Raw genomic sequence first — 26344 nt, forward strand, 5'->3', positions numbered from 1 at the left:
AATCTACAGAATGGGAGAAAATTTTTGCAATCTACTGATCTGACAAATATCCAGAACCTGCAAAGAACTCAAACAAATTTACGAGAAAAAAAAAAAAACCCATCAAAAATGGGCAATGGATATGAACAGGCATTTCTCAAAAGAAGACATGCATACAGCCAACAGGCACATGAAAAAATGCTCATCATCACTGGCCATTTGAGAAATGCAAATCAAAGCCATAATGAGATACCACTCACACCAGTTAGAATGGCAATCATTAAAAAGTCAGGAAACAACAGGTCCTGGAGAGGATGTGGAGAAATAGGAACACTTTTACACTGTTGGTGGGATTGTAAACTGGTTCAACCATTGTGGAAAACAGTATGGCGATTCCTCAAGGATCTAGAACTAGAAACACCATATGACCCAGCCATCCCATTACTGGGGATAGACCCAAAGGATTATAAATCATGCTGCTATAAAGACACATGCACACGTATGTTTATTGTGGCACTATTCACAATAGCAAAGACTTAGAACCAACCCAAATGTCCATCAGTGACAGACTGGATTAAGAAAATGTGGCACATATACACCATGGGATACTATGCAGCCATAAAAAAGGATGAGTTCGTGTCCTTTGTAGGGACACGGATGCAGCTGGAAACCATCATTCTCAGCAAACTATCACAAGAACAGAAAACCAAACACCACATGTTCTCACTCATAGGTGGGAATTGAACAATGAAATCACTTGGACTCTGGATGGGGAACATCACACACCGGGGCCTGTTATGGGGAGGAGGCAGGGTGGGGGCTGGCACTGGGAATTATACCGGATGTAAATGACAAGTTGATGGGTGCTGACAAGTTGATGGGTGCAGCACACCAGCATGGCACATGTAGACATATGTAACAAAACTGCATGTTGTGCACATGTACCCTAGAACTTAAAGTATAATAAAATAAAAATAAAGTGTTTTGAAGGAGTAAAGAAAAACAAAAACTAAACAATTTATTTTTATGAACTAAGCCATCTCAAAATTTGGAACAAGATAAATACATCAATTGATTTTAAAGTACTAGGTTATAATCAAAAGCCATTTGCCTATCATCTTCCAGTATAAAGACCTTTTGGATACATAGTACCTTTATACTTTAAAGAATCTTGACCCTTTTTTTTTTTTTTTTGACTTGTGTGTTTTAATATTATTACTCGATACAAATTTGTGGCCACAAAACTCTTATGAAACTAACATAGATAAAATAATTTAACATATTTTTAATGGTTTAGTAATAGGTGATTAATAAAATCGTTTTATAAGTTGAACCTGATACATGTATTATCACTCATAGCAAACATTTAAGACTTTTTGTATTTGCTGATATAATTCTTAACTCCATCTTACTTCCCTGCAGCTAATATTCTTTTGCTCCATTTTCCTGATTTTTAAAATTTATTTTAGCTATATTTCTTACATAAATAAGCTACCATAAATATCTAAGTCAGAACAAATGGTAGTAGTGTTAACTCATTAATTGATTTCTAGATTGTTTTAATACTCCCCCTACTCCATTAAAGGTCATATTTCACTTTACTGCTCATGACTACAGAGTGTTCCTCAATAATTGGCATGTGTACATACATATATTTATTTACAACACTATAGTAACAAGAATATTTGTTTATATCTTACATTATTTCTGCTTAGACAAAGTTTTAGATAACTAATAGTTTTAAAACTATAGAAAAATTCACTGTCAACTTTATTTACTTTTTACTTCTATTATTATTTTATGCAGAATGAGTTCTCCCATCTACAGTTATTAAAACTACTAAAACAGTAAAACTATCTTTTTGAAAGGATAACTTTGCATTTTTATTTATTCATTTTTTTTAGATGGAGTCTCACTCTGTTGCCCAGGTTGGAGTGCAGTGGCGTGATCTTGGCTCACTGCAACCTCTGCCTCCTGGGTTCAAGTGATTCTCCTGCCTCAGCCTCCTGAGTAGCTGGGATTACAGGCGCGCACCCCCGTACCCGGCTAATTTTTGTATTTTTAGTAGAGATGGTATTTCTTCATATTCGTCAGGCTGGTCTGAAACTTCTGACCTTGTGATCCACCCACCTTGGCCTCCCAAATTGCTGGGATTACAGGTGTGAGCCACCGCACCTGGCCGGATAACTTTGCAGTTTTAAATATATCTTGATTTTGACATGGAAAGCATTCTTGCTATCATTTCTCCAAAAAACTGATAATAAAGTATGAATATGATTTGATAATTTAAAATCCTCTCTGTATGGGTGAAAGAAGACAAGTATTGAGTTTTTTAAATTTGATTTTTAATCTTTATGATTTTCAAGATCATAAGATCATATAAGAATTTTAGATTCCAAAATGTTGGTACCTGAAAAGAATATGCACATTTATAATTTTAATGAATTTTTAAGCTTCCTTTATTTAATGGCATAAAATATTTTCAATTTTTTCCTAAATGTAGAAAAATGTAGTTTAAAAACTGTAATTAAAAAGTCTAACTAAAACATTAAGAAAAGTTTTAATTTCCATAAATAGATATATGTTTGCAAATGGTTACTCTCTAAAGAAATATTCAACTGTTTATATATTTTTGCCATAGATTGACCCAACATTAAGAAAACATCGAGAACAGTTGGTCATTGAAGTTGGACGAAAACTAGACAAAGCTCAGATGATTCGTTTTGAGGAGCGAACTGGATATTTTTCCTCAACTGATTTGGGTAGAACTGCCAGCCATTACTATATTAAATACAACACCATTGAGGTATTATACTGAGTGGAACAAATGCAAATATGTTTAATTTTATATGCACATACTTTCTAGACTTCAAAATGTGTTGTTAATGCAAAATAATAAAAGCAAATAATATAACAAAATCCATTTAACTTATATGAATTCAACAGTATACCCTCAGTAAAGACAAGAAAAAAAACTTCAGATACTCAGAAACCTCTTGTCATCCTATTCAATGTGTTTATCCTAAGCAATATACACACCAAAGCCTAAAAAGTCAAGGCACATTTGCTTATACATGTAATGATTTTCAGAAAACACCTCATGTGCTTACTAACTTTTCCCCATCTTTCCCCAAATAAACCTTCTATTTGTATAGCACTTTAGGTTTCTTTAAAATCTTTAAACATATTTTATCTCAGAACTGTGATCTGGTTGAGATCAATCCAACATATTGTCTCTAGCTTTCCACTTCTTCGATCACCTATTCACATCCACTCATTTTGTCAAAGTAACTTTTTAGATTTGTTCACTTGCTAGTGTGTTGCTACCACTCTATATCCTAAACCTGTTTGCAGTTCTTTTGCAGGAACTTTAGACTTTCTTTAGCATTTGTCTTCAATCTATGTGCCCTTTGACTGATTTTTTTCAACTCAGTTTTCGGATTTTCTGTATGTCCTCACTAGCAGTATTTTGAGAATTTTCAGATTACATATTTTCTAGATATACATCTCTGAATTTTTTGATACATGATCAGCTTAGAATTAGTGAACTATGTAGATTTCCACATGGCCATGCTGAAAATAAGCAAAAAACCAGAATTTTATGAACTTTTTAAAGGTGTCTAATGTAAATTTTATTAACTTTTATTCATCATCCATCTTTTTCCTGCTAAAGATCTTCTATAGCTAATTATGTTCTAGGAATTTTTGTTTTGGTCTTTGATAAATTTATTTATATTTATAAAGCAATAACTTTAAGTACTGTAACCATACATTATAACTGCACTCTGTAATTTATAGTCACATTTTTAATTTAAAATATTTTAAATGTTTTGATTTTAATCAAATATAACACTTACTTTGGTAGACCTTTAATGAACTCTTTGATGCTCACAAAACAGAAGGTGATATCTTTGCCATAGTCTCCAAAGCAGAAGAATTTGATCAAATTAAGGTAAGATTCTTGAAATTTGAATCAAATGCATGGAACATGTATGCATTCATTCATTTATAAAAGCTTCTCATTAATTAATATCATATGAGCTGTATGGCACATCACATCTGGAATATCAGCAATGTTCTTTATTTATCAATAAGACCCACTGTCCTAGATTATAATATTACGTCATACCTAACATCATTCTTTGTTCTGTACTCCACACAAATAATTTAAATTGGTTTTGCAGTAATGAAACTGTTGAAGAGTGTAGTATGAAGATTTTGGTTTATTGCAATATAAGGCTTATTGAAGAAAATGTAAAAGTACCTGTATGATTCAAACCATAGATATGAGTATTTCTGTACCTATATTAATATTTAATCTTATTAACAGTGAAAACTTTAATACTTTGAATCATAGTACTTCACGGCTTTAAGCTATGAATGTGTTATACCATATAAAAATATATGACTATAATGAATGCATTTGAAGATAATTCAAGTTTGCCCTAATCCAGTTGTGCAGAGGTTTTACTCTGGTCAAATAAAATATGAAATCTCATCAATTCAAGGATGGTGACGTCAGAAGATTTAATTTTTTGGCATATCAAATTTTTATATGTCAATGGCGAATTTAATATTGGTGATGAATAATAAAATGTAATTGTATCAGCCTCAAGATCATTTCATATTGCAGTTTTTTAGCTAACTGTGGAAAAATTATTGTTATTTAACTCTATGAAAGAAAAGTGCTGCTTTATAGTAAATGGAAACTCTTACAAAGCATGCGGTGTATTTAATTTAAATGTGAAAAATTTAAATAAATCAGCCTCAAAATTCCAATAAATACATTGATTCTTCTAGGTCAGAGAAGAGGAAATAGAGGAGTTAGATGCCTTATTAAGCAATTTTTGTGAACTCTCCACTCCTGGAGGTGTAGAGAATAGTTATGGGAAAATAAACATCTTACTTCAAACTTATATCAGCCGAGGAGAAATGGACAGTTTCTCCCTTATATCAGATTCTGCGTATGTTGCACAGGTAAGAATCTTATTCCCTTCCCTTTTCTCTTCCTTGAATATCTTTAGAGGACCAAGGTGCTAATTCATGCTATGCTATGAATGTATTGCTTTGTGACATGCTACCAAACCACCATTTTACTTAGAACTGGTTCTGCTAATTTGTAAATATTTTATGTAATCTATGCTCATAAAACAAGACTGGGGATGAGATTTGATGGCTGATTTGGCTTTTTTTGGTGTTGATGTTTTTATAAGGTTTTAAAATGATACCTGATTTTTTTCTACTTTAAATGATGAATTTCATTTCTTTTACTTATAAAGTAAAAGAATATAAAGTACTTATAAAGAGATAAGTTAAAGAATGTTGCAAGCATAAAGAAAAGATTGTGAAACTTTTTTAGTTTTTACCAAATATTAGAAATAATATTTTTAATCATTAAATAAGGCATAGTAAACATATTTCCTACCATATGTTCAGTGTAATAAGTCTCTGGTTTTTACAAAAGTTATCTCTCCTCTCTACTGTTGAAACTTAAAAATTGAGGACAGAAAGCAAATTATTCCCTAAACTACAGCTCATTTAATTTATAACTTTTAAAAAATACCATAGTATAAAATGTTCAAATATTTGTGTTTTAATATTCAAGCCCTCATGTGAAGTAAAGTAGGTTATGTTTTACCCTATTTTTCCTTCAAATGAAAAATTTCCCTTCTAGACATACTTTTTTAAAAAACTTACTTACCTATCAAGGCTTTTTAATTTTATTTTATTGAGTATTTCCTTTTATAAATTAAGAATAAATTAAAACTCAGTTTTATTTTAAATATGGAAATGATTCTGCTGTTATGTTGTATTTGTAATTTTGTTCAAAGACTAAATATAGAAAACAATGTTTGTGTTAAATGAATCATTATTAATAGCCGTGAGTACTTAGGAGTGCTGTCAACATGTAATATTTACAAACACAAACCAAGACATATTAGTAAACATTTTGAATGAATGTAGTAATTTAATCAGTGTAACCAAGATACCAGGTGATGATTTCATAAATTATATAAAGTTAGTATAGATGTAGTGAAAATATTTATATATTCTTTAAACATTATAGCTTCTATAGGAATAATTGTTTCTAATCTCCTTTGTTTTATATGTTTTTCTGTAAAGTAATATAATATTGTCATTTTATATTTTCTAATATTTTATATGTTCTAATATTTTATATTGAAATAGTTAATCATTTAAATAAAAGGTAAAGTTTTACTGGGTTCTGGATGAATAATCTGGCAACATTTCTGCTTGTTTCAAGATTATGAAGATATTATCAGAGACTGACATAAGAATTGCTTACAATGTAAAACTTTAATTCTCTTCATGATTGGTATCCAGGAAGTCAACTTCTGATTAAGGATATCTCAAAGCATCCCTGGTTTTTCTTAAATAGCCGTTATGGATTTAGCATCCCTGAATGCATCAGATAAATTATATTTTATTACATTTTAAGTTTAAGCTATCAGTAATTGAACAACTACTCTCTCAACTCTGTAAAATGGTATTCTATATTTTTTAAGCTTTCTCTTCTCAGCCCCTAAGGTAAACCTATAGCTCAAATATTCTAGGATTCTATTTAAAGGCTTATGCTTAACTTTTCTAGACTGTACATGTTATAGACTTATTATTTTCAGCCAATTTATATCATTCTAGATTAAAATGCCCTGTTTGTATCTTGTCATATGGAATTTCTCCTACTTCTTTTAGCTTTGAGTAGACAACTGTAGATCAGTAATATTAAAATGACATACTTTCAAAGACAGTTGGGAAAATTAGCCTGACAGTTTTTTATAAGAACAAGTGGGAATGAGGTAGGAAAACCTATTTGATAGATACAGTAATCAAAATTTTATTTATTATTCTCTGGGCCTTATAAAGACCCATTCAGTCATTTTTAATGGATATCAGAACTGTCCTTATACTTCTATCTACCATTTTGTACTTTAGTTTCTAATACCGAAACAAAACAGTCAAATTAGTCAAAAGACAGTGCATATCTTATATAAAATGTGAAATGAAAGCCCTTAACTCATCTGTCATTTTTGATCTCATAATTTTAGGCTGGATTGTTTGTCTGCCATTTGAAATATTTTCAGTTTTGTATGTCTTGTTTGAATTTTAACCAGATTGAACATTCTTTATTTTCAAATACAGATGTTATTGGATATTGGAAGGTATCTTTAAGTTCATTTAGTAAATAATCTTTAATAAAACAATCTGCAAAGTTAATGATAAAGGAGTGGAGGCAAAATAAATGGGAGCTAGCTGTAGAAATGTGAAGAAAAAAGACTGCATTCATTATAACTTTCTATATGTCTATTAATGAAGTTATCCTCAGACCACTGAGTCTAGAATCTCAGTTATATTTGGAGTCCTTTAGTCCTGGCTTTGAGTAGATGCTCTGACACCAACAAGCTGTGTGACCTTGGTGAAATTTTATACCTCTTTGAGCCCTAGTGTATTCATCTATAAAATCATAATATCAATATCAATTAAATGCAGTTTTTGTAAAAATTAAATGAGGCAATGTATGTAAAGCAAGTTAACATATTGTTTGGTTTATAGGAAGCCAATAATATGGCCCTTTCATATAAGTAGCTACATTAATCAGTATTTCATTTGTCACCCTTCTCTCATTAATTTTTTTTCCCTGACTGGAATCCCAGTCTTCCTTAATCCTCTAAATAGCCTTGTAAATTTAATCATTCCACTATTCATCTAGAGGCATCCTTGTCTGTTATAGTCAGATGCCTTAACAGCCTCCTAAATATTTTGCATGCCTTTGTCTCTTCCTACTTCATTCCTGTTTAGAAGGTAGAACTTTCTAAGAACTTGGAAATACGGCTTCTCCTCTGAGAGTGAGCAAGTAGCATCCACATATAAAGGACAGGATTATTCTTATGTAGAAATAATAAGAATAATTAGGATTATATGCAAAAAGGTATGCCCCACAATTCAAGGATGCAGCTTGACTTGCACTTCTTTTCAGAGTGAGTTTGAATAATAAATTTATTGACAAATTTAAAAGCACATTGGATATAACCACCAATCTCCTCCTATTATTTTTTAGAATGCAGCTAGAATTGTCCGCGCTCTTTTTGAAATTGCTCTGAGGAAACGTTGGCCTGCCATGACCTACAGGCTCCTGAATCTTAGTAAAGTCATTGACAAGAGGCTTTGGGGTTGGGCTAGCCCTTTGAGACAATTTTCAGTCCTACCGCCACACATCCTAACAAGATTAGAAGAAAAAAAGCTTACTGTGGATAAGCTGAAAGACATGAGGAAAGACGAAATAGGTAAGAAGGAAGCAAATATGTTTGAATGTATTGTTTTGTGCAAATAGAATATGTTGCTAGATGTAAAAGAAGGTATTGTGAATTTACACATTAATCAAAATAAAAATTTTGCCATACTTATATTTTTCATTTATCTAAAATCAAGCAAAAATCTCTTCATATTCAAGTGAATCTGTTTATAGTAGTTTAAACACTATCGTAATTTTAAGAACCCTATTAATAGCTAAAGAAACCTTGATACTGGCTTTAAAAACTGTGAATTGCTAATTCAAGTTAACTATTACAAAATATTCAAACATGCCAGGTCAAGAATGTCAGCTAATCTACATAGCAAATCATAAAACAAGCAATAAAATCACCTTCTCTGAAATCCCATTTACAAGTCAGATTATATTGCTTTTTTCTGCCTGGACACATTTGTTCTATGTGATATTTTTCTGCAGGTCACATTTTGCATCATGTGAATATTGGACTGAAGGTCAAACAATGTGTTCATCAGATTCCTTCTGTTATGATGGAAGCATCCATTCAGCCCATCACAAGGACTGTCCTCCGAGTGACACTCAGCATCTATCCTGATTTCACTTGGAATGATCAGGTAGAAGTGGAAAACGCCTATATCTATGTTAAACAAAAATGTCTGTACTACAGGCTCAACTACATCTGTTCCTAAGGCATATAGAAAATCCTCTAAAAGGAATATATATTGAGGATTTATGTAAAAAATTATAGCAATTAGCCGAGAATGGTGACAGGCGCCTGTAGTCCCAGCTACTTGGGAAGCTGAGGCAGGAGAATGGCGTGAACCCGAGAGGCCTGAGTTTGCTGTGAGCCAAGACCGTGCCACTGCACTCCAGCCTGGGTGACAGAGCGAGACTCTGTCTCAAAAAAATAATAATAATTTTAAAAACTTATAGCAATATTTACTCTCATCCTCAACAAAACCTTGGTATATTAGTAATATGTCAACCAGTGAGGTTCCTTCGAAACATTTAGAAAACCTAAATTTCAACAATGAACAACAGTTTAGTGGATTCAACTCCATAGGGACTTTGCTATATTAGTTCTATCTTCTTTTATTTTCTCTATGTTATCTTCATTTTTGCCATGTCTACTTTGTCATTTTAGCCTTCCAAAAAATTCAAGATTTTTCACGATAAAAAGAGCCATTTTTAAATCTTGATGTCTCTTAAATTAATATTCTTTCCTTTTTTGAAACATTAGACTTGTAGAAAAGTATTCTTTATTTTCTCCCAATCACCTGTTTCTTTCCTGCTGAGACTACTTCCTCCATGATCTCCAGAGACTGATGGATTGCCGTAATAAATAGATCTTTCTCAGTTATTTTCTTTACTTCTCTGAATATTTAACACCATACAGTTTTTCAAAATGTTCATCCTTGATTCCCATCACGTTTTTGTTTGTTTTAATTCTTTCTTCTCCATTGATAGCTTAGATATTATTGTGTATATAAAGATACACACCAGATTCTCTTTTTATTCAATCAATATCTTTTAAAGATCTATTTTTGTACCAGTTACTATGTTAGAGATTGTAGGTACAAAGGCAAGTGAGGCTCAGTTCTTACTTTCAATAAGCCGATGGGGGAAAACAAGTAAATCACTATTAATAGTATAGCAGTGCCTATTTCGCATGTTATTGTAAAGTTCTAATTAAGTATCTTCTGCATTACCTGATGTTTATAGATCTTTAATGTGAATGAATTTTAACAGTATGCTCTAAAATTACCCAACCTTGATTTTAACCTAATTCTACATTGGTCTTAAAGTGTCCAAATCTTTAATTTCTTTAGTTTCCTCAGTTATAAACATGTATTATAATAATAATAATAATCTTTTTTACAGAATTTTCATTGGGACTAGATGATACAAAATTATATTTAATATTTCTATAGGTATAAAGTTTCACATAAATATAAATTTATTGTTACCCATAAACTCATACTTGAAATTTTATTTCTAATACACTATTTTTGAAATGAGTGGAAGTTTTGTATTTCTTACACTGTGTCCTTCTGCCAATATCTGTAATAAATCTGCAGTTTGATTTAACTCATTAGTAAGACAGAGTACTTAATGATTTTAATAGTTATCTCTGTCAGGCACAATGCTGTTGACTTCAAGATTGGAAAACTTAAGTTGCCTCAAACTGAGTTAAGGACTGAAGTATATTATCTTTCATAATAAAAGGTCCACAGGTAGAATAGGCCCTAATGATGGTTGAGTCTTCTGTTTAAAGATGTCATTCAAGGACCAGGAACTTTTCACCCATTTGCTCTGCTGACACTTGTGGATACTTCTCAAATGTTTTCATGATTTACTGTTTGCATTAAACAGAGCATGGGAAACACATCCCCACTTCTCCAGCCCAGAGCATGGACCATAGACCTTTTCTTCTGTCTAATTGGGCCGGTATTTGTCATGTGCCTCTGCCTTACCACAGCAGTTGTGAGGGGAATCCCATGAGCTGATTGACTTATGCCAATCAAAATTATCCCAGAGGATGAGGTCACTTTTTCTTGAGTCACATGAGGGAGAGATGCATGCTGAACAAGACTGGGTTTTGCAAAGAAGAGCGAGTGAGAGAGAGAGTAAGAGAGAGAGAAAGACATTGAAATGGATAAAATAAAATACAGTATATCTATCCAATGGAATATTATTAGACAATAAAAAGGAATGAAAGCATTGATGCATGCTAAAACTTAGATGAACTGTGAAACCATCATGGTAAATTAAAAAATCCAGTCACAAAAGACTGCATATTATATGATTTTATTTAATTGAAATTTACAGAATAGGCAAATCTGTAAGGAAAAGGTAGTGACTACTAATGGGTACAAGATTTCTTTTTGAGGTGGTAAAAAATGTTCTAAAACTAGATTATGGTGATGGTTGTACAACTTTGGAAATATTTTAAAATTATTTAACTGTATACTGTAAATATTTAAATGAGTAAACTTTATAATATAAATTATGTATCAATAAAGCTTCTAGAGTGAGAAGATTGGATGCTATCCCTTACTTGAGTTATGATATACTATTTTTCTTCTAGGTACATGGGACAGTGGGAGAACCTTGGTGGATTTGGGTAGAAGATCCTACAAATGATCATATTTATCATTCAGAGTATTTTCTAGCTCTAAAAAAACAAGTAAGTATATATATGTGAATATATCCTTATTATTTTGCCATTGTAAAAAAATTTATACTAACAGTTTCTGCTTTTATTTCTCTGTAATTTTATAGTACAATTAAAACTTTATTTTGTGTTTTAGTTTTCTGTTAGTTTTAAAAGAATACAGTGATTAAATGTTATAGTACTGGTATATTCAATGTGATCATGGTTTAAGAAATTCAGTTACCAGTCATGTCCCACATAGTGACATTTCAGTGAACAACAGACCACATACACAACAACAGTACAATAGTGGTCCCTTAAGATTATAATACTGTATTTTCAACTACTTTTTCTAGGTTTAAATTTGTTTAGATAGCTACGTACCATTGTGTTATATAATTGCCTAAAATATTCAATACAGTAACATGCTGCATGGTCACATGCTGTATGAGAGCAATAGGCTATGCCATATAGCTTAGATGTTTAAGAGGCTATACCATCTGGCTTGTCTGCATACACTGTGACGTTCTTAAGACAAAATTGCCTAATGACACATTTTTCAGAATTATTCCTGTCATTAAGCAATGCGTTACTGGATAATCTTTACCATGGTTTAATCCATGGGTTCCAGAGGTGTGGAATATGAAAATAGGCAGGATAAATAATAATCTTAAGGGTCACATGCACAAAATACTGAATAGTATTGAATTAAAAGAGTGTTTCTTCTAAATTTCTTTATAAATCACAAGACAAAGACTCAATTTGATGGTATTTCTTTAACTGATTTAACTCATTTGTAATTTCTGTTTTTATCAAAGAGAAAGCAAGTTTCAGGTAAGAGTCTTGGGTAGGCAACAGTAGAATTTCAGAGCAGTGTTTTGTATTCATTGCTTTTGTCTTCTTGGTTACCTTCTATTTGTACCAAGTGATTCCAGTATTCCACTTTAGGTACTGATAGAACTTAACGAAAAATATTAAGTAAATAATACGGTAATTCAGTATGGTAAAAATCATGAAGTTATGTAATTGAATGAATGATGTTTGGGAAATTCAGGTAGTCAAATTGGTAACTTGTTAATACATGATGATATGCATATATAAATAATATAAATTGGGCATAAAATTTTACCTTCTATCCAGTATCCTCAGAAGGGCACCATGCACAGGTTTCTAAAGTTTCTGAATATTTCAGCTATTTAGAAATTCAAGATACTTTGTCTTTAGTATATCTTGTAGAGATACCACTATCTTAACAGTAGACTAATAAGGGCTTTATGCTATTAGAATATCCTTATTTATTTTTGACTTTATTTCATATTAGGTCATTAGCAAAGAAGCTCAACTACTGGTGTTTACAATCCCTATTTTTGAGCCTTTGCCTTCCCAATACTACATCCGAGCAGTGTCTGATAGATGGTTGGGTGCTGAGGCAGTATGTATTATCAACTTTCAGCATCTCATTCTACCAGAGAGACATCCTCCTCATACAGGTAACATGGTGAATGCTGATTTGAATCACTGATTTTTCCAAAATGGTTGTTTAATTAATGTTGAAAAATGTCTGCGCCTTCTAAAGTTTTACTTATAATCATTATAACTTCCCTGTAACTCCCTTTTTATTTCATTTGTTATTAATCATTTAATCTATGCTCTCTGTAAAACTTTTATTTTCTCCCTTGCATTTATTCCAGTTTACTTAAACTTATTTCTAGTATGTTAAATTAACTAACATACCAGTGAGTTATGGGGAATTTTCCCCCATCTTTTGTGTTTCTACACCAAAAACAAAAAAGCTAATATTAAGGAATCATATTATGGTATCACTATGGAGTGGATTTCCATATACCTCAAGTGAGTTTGTGTCCTGCAAATAACATATACCCTTTATTTTAGTTTTATCCCTCTGCCCTAACATTATAAAGGGGTACATGGTAATCTTCAACATCATATAAGAGTGTTTTTCACTGTCATACCTTGTAAAAATCCATTTTAAATTTTGATGACATGAACAAATACCTTTTTATTTTGACTTAATATAGAAGCAGATTTTCAGGAATAAATGTTTACAATGATACTTTTAAGTGCCCTATGAAATACTGTATTTCAAAAAATCCTAAACTAATCTGTTAATTAACTAGTATAATAAGTTTCTTTTTCAGAATTCATAATTGATGAGTATTGATTTTAAGAGGGCCTTAATTTATAGAAAAATGAAAGTCCGTATTTTTTCTCATATGATTCTTCCAAAGAGAAACCCTTTGTCATTTTCAGAATAAAATATAGTCCTCACTACTTTTAATGAACTCATTATTTGGCAGTCCTTTGGGAATTGAAACAGGTCTTAACGTGATTTTAAACTTTGCCATTTTTGTCATATGTGTACCTTATTAATTATCTTAGCTTATTTTAAAGAGAGATACTTTATACTACAGCTTAATTCCACTTTGATATCTTGGCAGAACAGAACTAACAGGCTTGTCAACATAGAAAAATAATGAGATTGTAGTATCTAGTGATCTGCTCATTGAAGGGGATCTTTCTAGTCTTCTTTCATCAAATGTGCTTACATGTAATATTCAGGATCTCAGAATAAAATATATAAAAAATGTTTGGTGCTTTAATGTAAAATATAATCTTCAAACATCATTAATCTTTGAGCACAGCACTTGATCTTAATATGCATTAGCATTATCTTTCAATGTTCATTTAATCTTTTGCCTGCCAAATGACCAAGAACGTATCACCCTATTCCTATAATTAGCTGAGTTCTGACTACATTTTTAAAAACAATAAATGTACTACCATAACATCTCAGTTGATATTAGACATATACAAAGTAACCTCAATGATTCCAGGGTCTCTTTGAATATATAGTCATACCATTGAGCCCAAATGAGCCAAGAAAAATCATCTTTCACTAATATAAAGCATCGTAATTTAACATCCTCTGTAAATATGCAATATGCACAGTTTATTTTTTTTTTTAGTCTTTTTAAGAACATATCTTAGCTTTGATTAGCATTATAAGCATTAACTTGCAATGCTTCCCCTCCTTCCTTCTCGATTTTTTATTCATTTTATTTTATTTGTGAGACGGAGTTTCACTCTTTCGCCCAGGCTGGAGTGAAGTGGCGCGATCTGGGCTCACTGCAAGTGAGCAGCACCCGCCGGGTTCAAGCGATTCTCCTGCCTCAGCCTCCCTAGTGGCTAGGATTACAGGTGCCTGCCACCGCGCCCAGCTAATTGTTGTATTTTTAGTAGAGACAGGGTTTCGCCATGTTGGCCAGGCTGTTCTCAAACTCCTCAGGTGATCCATCCGCCTCGGCCTTCCGAAGTGCTAGAATTACAGGCTTGAGCCACCACGCCCGACCTCGATTTTTAGTGCTTCAGAAAATTTAAGAAACTTGCAGTTTCTTAAATAGAAAGCGTGTCATTAGCCCTCAGTTACCTATGTAATTAATTGAATAGAGCAGTAGGGAAAGGATAATTTTTTAAATTAACTTTTTGACTCTTAAATACATTTTTTAAGAAGAAAATTTGCCATACTTCCATTTTGAAATAGTACCGTGAACATGTGACTCAGGGTACAGACTACTATGTTACCTTACAGATTATTTCTTCTTCTTGTTTAAATTTCAAATGACCGGATTTCTATTTCATGAAATAATCTTGAGAGTAAAGCAGCCTTCTGGTTTTCTAACGGATACTTTCTGGATTATGGAGAATATAAGGTCTGTCGAATTCAAGGGTGTATAACTGTTTCTCTAAATCATTTTATGTTTCTAATTCCCTAGGCCTCCCATCCACATAATAAGAAACAACTAAATCTAGTTTCTAGGTTTTCTCAGGGCAGTTTTTTTTTTTTACTCAGCTTTGTTTTAAAACTCCCACCCTATTTTCTACCTGGAATTACCCTAAATTCATTTTACTTTTCATTGACAACAATAGTTCACTCAACTACTCTTGCTTGGTCAGTGTCTAACAGAACAAAAGTAATTTGTTGTTAGTAACCATTTCAGCGTTGAAGTCTGCAAATGGTTTTAATTTTTTTGCCAATTGAGGCAGATTTAGGTTTTGTTCTGTAACATGCATATACTTGTTATTCAAATGAGTTTCCTGATTGGGAAAAAAGGATATAGCATTATAGTCGGCTTATATAGGGCACTCCCCCAGAAAAGCATCCAGTATGTGAATATGGTAAATATGATTATTTGCGTGACATATTTGTTGAAATGCCAGATCTGTAATGGGTATATGAGAATTTGTGTTAAGCTTTTTCTCCCCATGTAAGGAACTAAGGATTACTATATTCTTTACAATACAATATTCAGTATTGTGCATGTTTTTCAATTATTGTATAGCCATCCTGTTGGGTCTTTTCAGAATTACTGGATCTTCAGCCTTTACCAATCACAGCTTTGGGATGTAAAGCTTATGAAGCCCTGTACAACTTCAGCCACTTTAACCCTGTACAGACACAAATATTTCATACACTGTATCACACGGATTGTAATGTCCTACTTGGAGCACCTACTGGATCGGGAAAGACTGTTGCAGCTGAATTAGCCATTTTCAGAGTCTTCAACAAATACCCTACTTCAAAGGTCTGTTGAAAGAATCATATACCTACATTTAATTAGAAAAGATGTTCATAATCTCTAAACTAGACAGTTATAAATATATTAGCAGGGTCCAAAGAATAGATTTGTCAGTCTCAATGAATTTCCCAGGGGACCAGATCAGTACAGATACACCGTGAAGATATCATGGGTTTGGTTACATACTACCACAATATAGTGAATGTCACAATAAAGCAAGTCACACAAATTTTTTGGATTCCCAGTTCATATAAAAATTATGTTTATACTATACCATAGCCTATTAAGTGTGCAATAGCATGTTTAAAATATCTACATAGCTAAATTTGAAAATACTTTATTACTAAGAAATACTATCAATCATCTGAGCCTTTGGTGAGTCTTAATCTTTTTGCTAGTGAAGGGTTTTGCCTCAATGTCGATGGCTGCTGACTGATCATGGTTGTGGCTACTGAAGGTTGGAGTAGCTGTGGCCATTTCTTTAAATAAGACAACAATGAAGTTTGCCACATTGATTGACTCTTCCTTTCATGAAAAATTTTTCTGTAGCGTGTGATGCCGCCTGATAGCATTTTACCCACTATAGAACGTCTTTCAAAATGAGTCAACCCTCTCAAACCCTGCCACTGCTTTATGAACTAAGTTTATGTAATATTCTAAATCCTTATGGTAATTTCAGCAATGGCCTCAGTATCTTTGTCATCAGTAGATTCTATCGCAAGAAACACCTTTTCTTTGCTCATCCATGGAAGCAACTCCTCATCTGTTCATTTTATCATGAGATTGTAACAATTCAGTTATATCATCAGGCTCCACTTCTAATTCTAGTTCTCTTGCTGTTTCTACCACATCTGCAGTGCCTTTCTCTACTGAGGTCTTGAATCCCTCAGTCGTCCATGAAGGGTGGAATCAACTTCTTCCTAACTCCTGTTAATGTTGGTATTTTGATCTCCTCCCAAGAATCATGCATGTTCTTAATGGCATCTAGAATTGCGAATTCTTTCCAGAAGGTTTTCAACTTAACTCTGCCCGGGTCCATCAGAGGAATCACTATCTATGGTAGCTATAGTCTTATGAAACATATTTCTTAAGTAAAAAGATAGGAAAGCCAAAATTACCCCTAGATCCCTGGAGTGCAGAATAGGTCTTATGTTAGCAGGCATGAAAACAACATTCATCTCTTTGTACATCTCTGTCAAAACTTTGGAGTGTGATTAGATGCATTGTCAATGAGCAGTCACATTTTGAAAGGAATCTTTTTTTCTAAGCAGTAGGTCTTAACAGTGGGCTTAAAATATTCAATAAACCATGCCCTTTAGTAGTAAATATGCTGTCATCCGGGCTTTGTTGTTCCATTTATAGAGCACAGACAGAGGTGATTTAGCATAATTCTTAAGGACGCTAGGGTTTTCGGAATGGTTAAATGAGCATTGGCTTCAAATTCAAGTCACCCGTTGCATTAGTCACTAACAAGAAAGTTAGCTTATCCTTTGAAGCTTTGAAGCCAGTCATTGACTTCTCTCTACCTGTGAAAGTCCTTGATGGCATCCTCTTCCAATATTAGGCTATTTTGTATACATTAAAACTCTGTTGTTTATTGTAGCCACCTTCCTCAATTATCTTAGCTATATTTTCCAGATAACTTGCTGCAGCTTCTGTATCAGCACTTGCTACTTCACCTGGCACTTTATAGAGGTGACTTCTTTCTTTAAACATTGTGAAACAAGCTTCAAATTTTTCTTCTGGATTGTCCTCACCACTGTCAGCCTTCACAGAATTGAAGAGAATTTGGGGCTTGCTCTAGAGCAGGCTTTATGTTATGGAAATATCGTGGTTGATTTGATCTTCTATCTATACCTCTCAAACTTTCTCCATATCAGGAATAAAACTGTTTCACTTTCTTATTATTCATGTGTTCAGTGAAGTAGCACTTTTCATTTCCTTCAAGAACTTGTCCTTTGCATTCAAAACTTGACTAACTCCTTGGTATTAAGAGGCCTGGCTTTTGGCCTATCTCAGCTTTCGGCATGCCCTCCTCCCTAAGCTTAATCATTTCTAGCTTTTGATTTAAAGTGAAAGACATGCAACTCTTCCTTTCACTTGAACATTTAGAGGCTATTGTAGGATTATTAATTGACCTAATTTCAATATTGTTGTGTCTTAGGGAAGAAGGAGGCCTGAGGAGAAGGAAAGAGATGGGGGAACAGCTGGTCAGTAGAGAAGTTAGAGCACACACACTTATAATTAAGTTTGTCATCTTATATGGTATAGTTCATGACACTACAAAACAATTACAATAACATCAAAGATCACTGACCACAGATCACCATAACCAATATAATAATACAGAAAAAGTTAGAAATATTGGTAGAATTACCAAAATGTAACAGAGGCATGAAGTGAGCACATACTGTTGGAAAAATCAGTAGAATTGCTATTGATAGAATTGCTCAATGTGGGGTTGCCACAAAACCTCCAATTTGCAAAAAACAATATCTGCAAAGTGCAGTAAAATGAGCTATACCTGTATTAGGATAATTTGCAGCAAGAAAATTTACCTTAAACTTTGTAGTCCTCCAGTTGAATTTCTAATGTATGCAGTGGCACACACACATCCTTTCCTCATTGTTAGATTTCTACAATTCGTAGATAATTTCACTGTGAGAAACCCACTTCATAGGTATAAACAATACAAAATAATTCATAATCAAATCTTTTCTATATGAAGAAAATACTAGTGCTTTAATGAATATAGTTTGATTATACATATTAAATATAGAGTAGCTTTTATATAACTTCTGCAAATGGCCATGATATTAATTAATATTAAATAACATTACAAGTCAAGTAAGTATTGCTTTAAAGCTTTCTTGAAGCATAATTTTTAACTCTTTCCTAATATTTATTATTTTAATAAAAATTATGTATATTTAAGGTATACAATGTGATGTTTTGATATACATTGTCAAGTGATTACTGCCATAAGCTAATTAACATACCTATCACTTCAAATAGTTATCTTTTTTGTGATGAGAACACATAAAATCTATTCTCTTAGCAGATTTCAAGTATATAATGCAGTACTATTAACTATGATCACGATGCTGTATATTAGGTGCCTAGTACTTATTCATTCGTCATAAATGAAACTTTATACCTGTTGACCAGTAATCTCCTCATTCCCCCTTCCTCACCCCTGGTAACCAATATCCTACTCTTTCCTTCTATGAATCCAACTTTTAAAAATTCATGTGTAAGTGAAATTATGCAGTATTTTTCTATGTCTGGCATATTTCACTTAGCATAATGTCCCCAGGGCTCATCTATATTGTTGAAAAGGCTGATTTCATTCTTCTTTAAAGCTGAATATTTCATTGTGTGTGTGTGTATATATATATCACATATATATACATATATATGTATATATTACAATTTCTTTATCTATCTTGAAACACTTAGATTGTTTCCATATCTGGGCTATTCTAAGTAAAGCTGCAATGAACATGGGAGTGCAGATATCTCTTTAAGATACTGATCTCATTTCCTTTGGATATATACCCAAAAGTGGGATTTCTGGATAGTTCTATGCTTAATTTTTAAAGAACCTCGAAATCGTCTTCCATAATGGCTACACAATTTACATTACCACCAATCATGTACAGTAACAGTTACCTTTTCTCCACATCCTCACCTACATGTGTTCTTTGTTTTTTGTTTTCTTTTTTTTTGTTTGTTTTTTGAGGAGATGGGGGTCTCACTGTGTTGCCCAGACTGGCCTTGAACTTCTGGGCTCAAGTGATCCTCCTGCCTCAGCCTCCTGAGTAGCTGGGACTACAGGTTTGTGCCACATGCCCAGCTGTCTTTTGTCTTTTGATAATAGCCATTTTAACAGGTGTAAATGGATGTCTTATTGTGAGTTTAGTTTTCATTTCCTTGATGATTAGTTATGAAGAGCACCTTTTCATGTATCCAGTGGCCATTTGTGTGTTTTCTTTTGAAAAAAAATGTATTCAGATCTTTTGCCCACTTTTAATTGAATTATTTGGGTTTATCTGCTATCGAGTTGTGTAAGTTTCTATTTTGGATTGTAACCTTTTATCAGATACTTAGTCCCTGCTTATCCTCAGGTGATACATTCCAAAACCCTGATGGATGCCTGCAACCTGATAGTATTTAACCAAATTGAGTAGGGGGAAGGGAGAGATAAGGAGAGAATTGTTAAAGGGTGCAACGTTACAGCTGGGTAGAATGAATAAATTCTGGTGTTGTACACGACTGTAGAAGGACTGTAGTTAACAATAATATATAATATGGTTTCACATAGCTAGAAGAAGGATGTTGAAGGTTCCCACCACAAAGAAATGATAAATGTTTGAGATGATGGATAGGCTAATTACCCTGATCTGATCACTATACATTATATGTATCAAAACATCACTGTGTGTCCCATAAATATGTGCAATTATTATGTGTCAAGTAAAAACAAATAAAAAGTAAAAAAAGAAATGGTATAGTAGTACAGTACTATGTCCTTTATAAATATATACTTAAGAAAAATGTATTAAAATTTTAAAACCACATTTTCATTCATGTTTTTCGCCCACAAATTTAATACCTTTTCCATCTTAACTAAGTTCTTATCATGTACTGTGGCCATAATTTTTGCACTTTAAGGTGCAACATCAAAATTGGCACAAATTTCTTTTTTCTTTCTTTTTTTTTTTTTTTTCTTTTTTTGAGATGAAATTTTGCTCTTGTTGCCCAGGCTGGAGTGCAATGTCCCAATCTCAGCTCACTGCAACCTCCGCCTCCTGGATTCAACTGATTCTTCTGCCTCAGCCTCCCAAGTAGCTGGGATTAAAGGCATGCGCCACCACACCCAGCTAATCTTTGTATTTTTTTAGTAGAGACGGGGTTTCTCCATGTTGATCAGGCTAGTCTGAAACTCCTGACCTTAGGTGATCCACCCACCTTGACCTCCCAAAGTGCTGGGATTACAGGCCTGAGCAACTGCACCCAGCCTGGCACCAATTTGTTATGATTTCCTTCTTATGATTTCACGGATAGAATGTTCTTACCATAGATCTTAGCAGTCTCAACATATGATTTTTTTTTCTTTTATTAAGTCAAGAACTTTCATCTTTTCACTTGAAACACCTTGCCTTTCTCTGGCAAATCCGAATTGCCAGCATCACTACTCTTGTGCTTTGGGGCCATGACTAAGTAATGTAAGGGTTACTTGAACAAAAGCACTGTGATACTGCCACAGTCTTTCTAGTAAACAAGGCAATTACTAAGTGACTAATGGCTGGGGAGTGGCTACAGCCTGAATACTCTGGACAAGGGGATGATTCATGTTGCAGGCTGAATTGAATGGGACAGGTGAGATTCCATCATGCTACTTGGAAGGGTACATAATTTAAAACTTATGAATTATTTCTAGAATTTTTCATTTAACATTTTTGGGCCACAGTTGACTACAAGTAATTGGAAGCATGGAAAGGGAAGGAACTAAGACAGAACTAGTGTATATGGTTTGCAAATATTTTCTTTCATTTTGTCGTTTCTTTCATTTCACATTGTCTCTCTGTTGATTTTATTTATTTTTTTTTATTTTCTGTGCAGAAGCTTTTTAGTTTGTTGTATACCTATTTGTTTATTTTTGCTTTTGATTCCATGTCCCAAAAATCATTGCCAAGACCAACATTGAGGAGCTTTTTCCTTATGTTTTCTTGTAAGAATTTTGTCATTTTAGATCTTATGTTTAATTATTTAATCCATTGTGAGTTAATTTTTGTATATGGTATATGGCAGTAGTACTTTTACTTGTGAATATACAGTCTTCCCAACATCATTTATTGAAGAGAATATCTTTTCCTTATTGTATGTATGCTTCAGGCCCTTGTTGAAGATTGGTTGACCTTGTATGTGTGGGTTGATTTCTGGGCTCTCTTTTCTGTTCCACTGGTCTGTGTGCCTCTTTTAATATCAGGTCCATACTTCCATACTTTTATGATTACTGTAGCTTTGTAATATAATTTGAAACCAGGATGTGATGCCTCTGACTGGTTTTCTTTCTTAAAATTGCTTTGGCTATTCAAGGTCTTTGTGCTTCCTTGTGAATTTTAGGATTTTTTTTTTTTTTTCTGTTTCTGTGAAAAATGTCATTGGAATTCTGATAAGGATTGCATTTAAACTGAAGATTACTTTGGGTTGTATGACCATGTCTACAATATTAATTATTCCAGTCCGTGAACATGGGATATCTTCTCATTTATTTGTGTTTTCTTGTTTCTCTTCAATGTTTTATAGTTTTCAGTGTACGGATTTTTTTACATCTTTAGTTAAATTTATTCCTAAGTACTTTACTCTTTTTGATGCTGTTGTAAGTGGGACTGTCTTCTTCTTGATTTGTTTTTTTTGTTTGTTTGTTTGTTTTTTTGATAATTTGCTAATAGTATATATTTTACTGGTTTATATATGTTGACTTTGTGTCCTTCAACCATATTGAATTTGTTTATTAATTCTAACAGTTTTTTATGTAGTATTTAGAGTTTTCTTGTTCTTAATTTTGTGAGTAAATCACACTAAAATAGAAACATTTACAGAGATGTTGTGTTGGAATTATGGGCTAGTTTCTTCATCATTTATGATTTCAGAAATGTTTTAACATCCCCTTGTAGTGTTTCCTAATTAGTGGCTTTTCTTCCATACTTAACCCTAAGTTTTCCTACTTTTCAGTCTCTCTAATATGTGCTTATTGATCTCTAGAGACATGTTAATGTAACAGTAGAGCTTTACTCTAAATTAGAAACATAAAGGGAATAAATTTTGTATAGGTTTGGATTACTATAGACCAAAGTGTACTAGTAGCATCTTCATAAAATCTGCATTAAAATTTAAACAATAGTTTATTTCTCTTCAAAGCTTCAACATCAGTACATTTATTCATGAGTTACATGCAACTCAAATAAATATTAATCATAATAATAGAAAAAAACATTATTTTCATCAGAACCCTAATTTTCTCTATAATGTATTATAATTTTTTTTATTTGTTTATATTATGTAGAATATAATTTCATAGTAAAATGCCTAAGGAAAATACCTCTGATACTTTTTTAAAAGTAATTTAAATTCATCTATGTTAATATTTTTTTATGAATGGAATGTTTGTGATGTGTTACATTTCTGTCTTATTTTGGATAAATGTAGTTTAAGTTAATGACTTTTTCCCATTGATTTAAAAATTTGGGTGTTCAGAATTGAAAGATACGTTTTAAAACCACACTGTCATATTTTGACAAATTTTTTGGAGTTTACTTTTATTTGAAAATGATATCACTATTTTCATAAGAGTATTTTTGGCTATTCTCCCCTTTTTAGGCGGTATATATTGCACCCCTAAAAGCCCTAGTACGTGAAAGAATGGATGATTGGAAAGTTAGAATAGAAGAAAAACTTGGTAAAAAGTAAGTTCTTACTTTCACTCAAAAGATATGCTTTGAATTGACTAAAAGGACCAGGAAACAAGAGTTGAATAAAACTGTTGAATGGTTTTACAGTGATTTTCATAGTCTTTTATTTAACTGCTGAATGGCTTTGCAATGATTTTCATAGTCTTTTATTTTAAGATACGTATCTACTATTAAAATATCAATATTCTCATTGTTTTAAGATTGAAGATGAAATCTATGTGAGTACTTTTATTTGGCAGGATAACTTTTTCAAAATATTTTCATTCTAAAACAAAACAAAAATAAGTTCTGTGTCTCTGGTTTTTTTCATATTATGCAGAGTAGCTTCCAGAAACTGCTTGGAAGGCATTTTGCATGTAAATTATTTAAGAAAAAGCAGAAGTTCTTTGAAAAACATGATGTGGGGTTTTTTTCATTAATAATTTAATGTACTACAGGGTTATTCATTGCAGTATTATTTTTAATAGCAAAAGATTACAGAGAAATGGATTTCCAATAGAGCATCAGTAAGTAAATTATAGTACATCACACAATATAAAATATTGTATTACTCTGTAGGAAAAAAAAAAACTAAATGAGTTATTTTTATGTGGAAAGAATGATCTCCAAAGATAATGTAAAACAAAAAAAAAATTAAAGTATCCTAGCTTATGTTTTTGCAAAATGATAAAGAATATGAATATGTGGTTCTTTTCAGAATGAGAACTAGCTATCCATATGATAGGGATGTTATGGAGACTATTCCCTATATTCTTTGAACCATGTGAATATATTCCATATTCAAAATAGCATATAAAATGTAAATCTTTAAAATAAATGAGAATAAGTAAATACTCTGTGAACATTATGCTCAGAGGAACCAATTTTGCCCTTTTTCTTATTTTCCAAGTCTTAACACAGATAGAAATTATATTAGACTGGGTGTGGTGACTCACGCCTGTAACTTTGGCACTGTGGGAGGCTAAGGCGGGTGATCATCTGAGGAAAGGAGTTGGAGACTAGCCTGGCCAACATAGTGAAATCCTATCTTTACTAAAAATAAAAAAGGAGCTGTGCATGGTGGTGCATGCCTGTAATCCCAGCTACTTGGAGACAGGAGAATCACTTGAACCCGGGAGGTAGAGGTTTCTGTGAGCTGAGATCAAGCCGCTGTACTCTAGCCTGGGTGACAAAATGAGACTCTGTCTCAAAAAAAAAAAAAAAAAGAAAAGAAATTATTTTAGTAATTACTTAATATTTGGTGTTAGCCTATAGCTAATCCTATGTAATTAGGAATTCTTAGGTAATTCTTCTAGATCTACATAGGTTTTTCTTTTCCTTTTCTCTCACTATATGACTGTGATCTGCTTAGAATGAGTTGGTACATATTTGCTCTGACTTACCTTGTTTTCATCCTAATACGTTTCATTTTGGCTATAAAATCTATAGAAAATTCCAATCTAAGGAAAGAAATGAGCTTGCACACAATCTGAATTACACATAATTTTAATTAAATTTACACATAATCCTAAATATTCTTAATGAATGCCTTTTTTGTCTCCATAAAGTAACACTTTCCTTCATTACAAAAAAATTTATTCCAACATAGGGACAAGGGACTTTATAAAATCACCTAGGATGGAGTTTCTATAAACATAATTAAAGCAAAGTTAGATATCCTTGCATATCTGTATAAAAGTTAGATATGTCAGTGATTGGAATTTATATGACCTTCATTTTATGGCAAGAAATTTTCTTAGAGTTCTTAAGAAATGTACATTTTGGACTCAACTTGGAAAATTTCAAAAATCAAAGGTAGATAAAGTAATTTTAAGCCTTATAAAATTTTATTTTAAAAGAAATAGATTTTTGCATTTAGAAGGTCGTTTGTTACCTGAAAATGTTCTGGGATCATTTTTATATTTGCCTCCAGAGTTATTGAACTAACAGGGGATGTGACTCCTGATATGAAATCCATTGCCAAGGCTGACCTTATCGTCACTACGCCAGAGAAGTGGGATGGAGTCAGCAGAAGCTGGCAAAATAGGAGCTATGTTCAGCAAGTCACTATTCTTATCATAGATGAGATCCATCTGCTTGGTAGGTACCACTGTATCTAAAGCCAGTTTACAAACTTTAACTTTCTAAAATATTAATTATTAGTATTATTTTTAATTTGCATGTAATAATCATTATATTTATGGGGTACAATGCAATTTTTTATATATGTATATAATGTAGAATTATTAAATCAAACTAATTAACATATCTATCACCTTACGTATAAATTGTGGTGAAACATAAAAAATTTTCTCTTAGTGTATTAATCTGTTCTCACATTGCCATGAAGCAATACCTGAGACTGGGTAATTTATTTTTAAAAAGAGGTTTAATTGACTCAAGATTCTACAGGGTGTATAGTAAACGTAGTAGCTCCTGCTTCTGGGGAGGCCTCAGGAAGCTTTCAATCATGACTGAAGCTAAAGCAGCAGAGAGCTTCTTACATGGCAAGAGCAGGAACAAGAGAGCAAGGTAGTGGGGGAGATGCTACACACTTTTAAACAACCAGATCTCGTGAGAATTCACTCACTGTCATGAGAATAGCACCAAGAGGATGGTGCTAAGCCATTTAGGAGAAACCGCCCCCGTGATCCTATCACGTCCAACCAAGCCCCACCTCCAACATTGGAGATTACAGTTCAACATGCAATTAGCAATTTTGCAATTTAGCAATTTTGAAATATACAATATATTATTATTAACTGTTGTCACATTGCTGTACAATTGATCTGACAAACTTATTTCTCCTGTCTAACTGAAACATTGTACCCTTTGATCACCATCTCTCTGTTCCCTTCTCTTGTGACTC

The 26344-nt window shown here is 32.7% G+C and overlaps 1 protein-coding gene across 9 annotated transcripts in view; it reads left to right on the plus strand.

The window, feature by feature from the left end:
• LOC105499065 (activating signal cointegrator 1 complex subunit 3) overlaps nt 1–26344 on the plus strand; it is a 371359-nt gene that overhangs the window by 229561 nt on the left and 115454 nt on the right. For all 9 annotated transcript variants that reach the window (XR_011623509.1, XM_011771486.3, XM_011771484.3 and 6 more), the window contains 10 exons: nt 2621–2785; nt 3845–3931; nt 4780–4956; nt 8057–8282; nt 8726–8880; nt 11355–11453; nt 12742–12910; nt 15804–16024; nt 23405–23490; nt 25409–25575. Coding sequence is in view for 8 of the 9 variants with exons in the window: in XM_011771486.3 (XP_011769788.1) it covers nt 2621–2785; nt 3845–3931; nt 4780–4956; nt 8057–8282; nt 8726–8880; nt 11355–11453; nt 12742–12910; nt 15804–16024; nt 23405–23490; nt 25409–25575 (1552 nt within the window). In the remaining variant the exon portion in view is untranslated. The remainder of the gene's footprint in view (nt 1–2620; nt 2786–3844; nt 3932–4779; nt 4957–8056; nt 8283–8725; nt 8881–11354; nt 11454–12741; nt 12911–15803; nt 16025–23404; nt 23491–25408; nt 25576–26344) is intronic.

This window comes from Macaca nemestrina, chromosome 5, assembly GCF_043159975.1.
Source record: "Macaca nemestrina isolate mMacNem1 chromosome 5, mMacNem.hap1, whole genome shotgun sequence".
Lineage (NCBI taxonomy): Eukaryota > Metazoa > Chordata > Mammalia > Primates > Cercopithecidae > Macaca > Macaca nemestrina.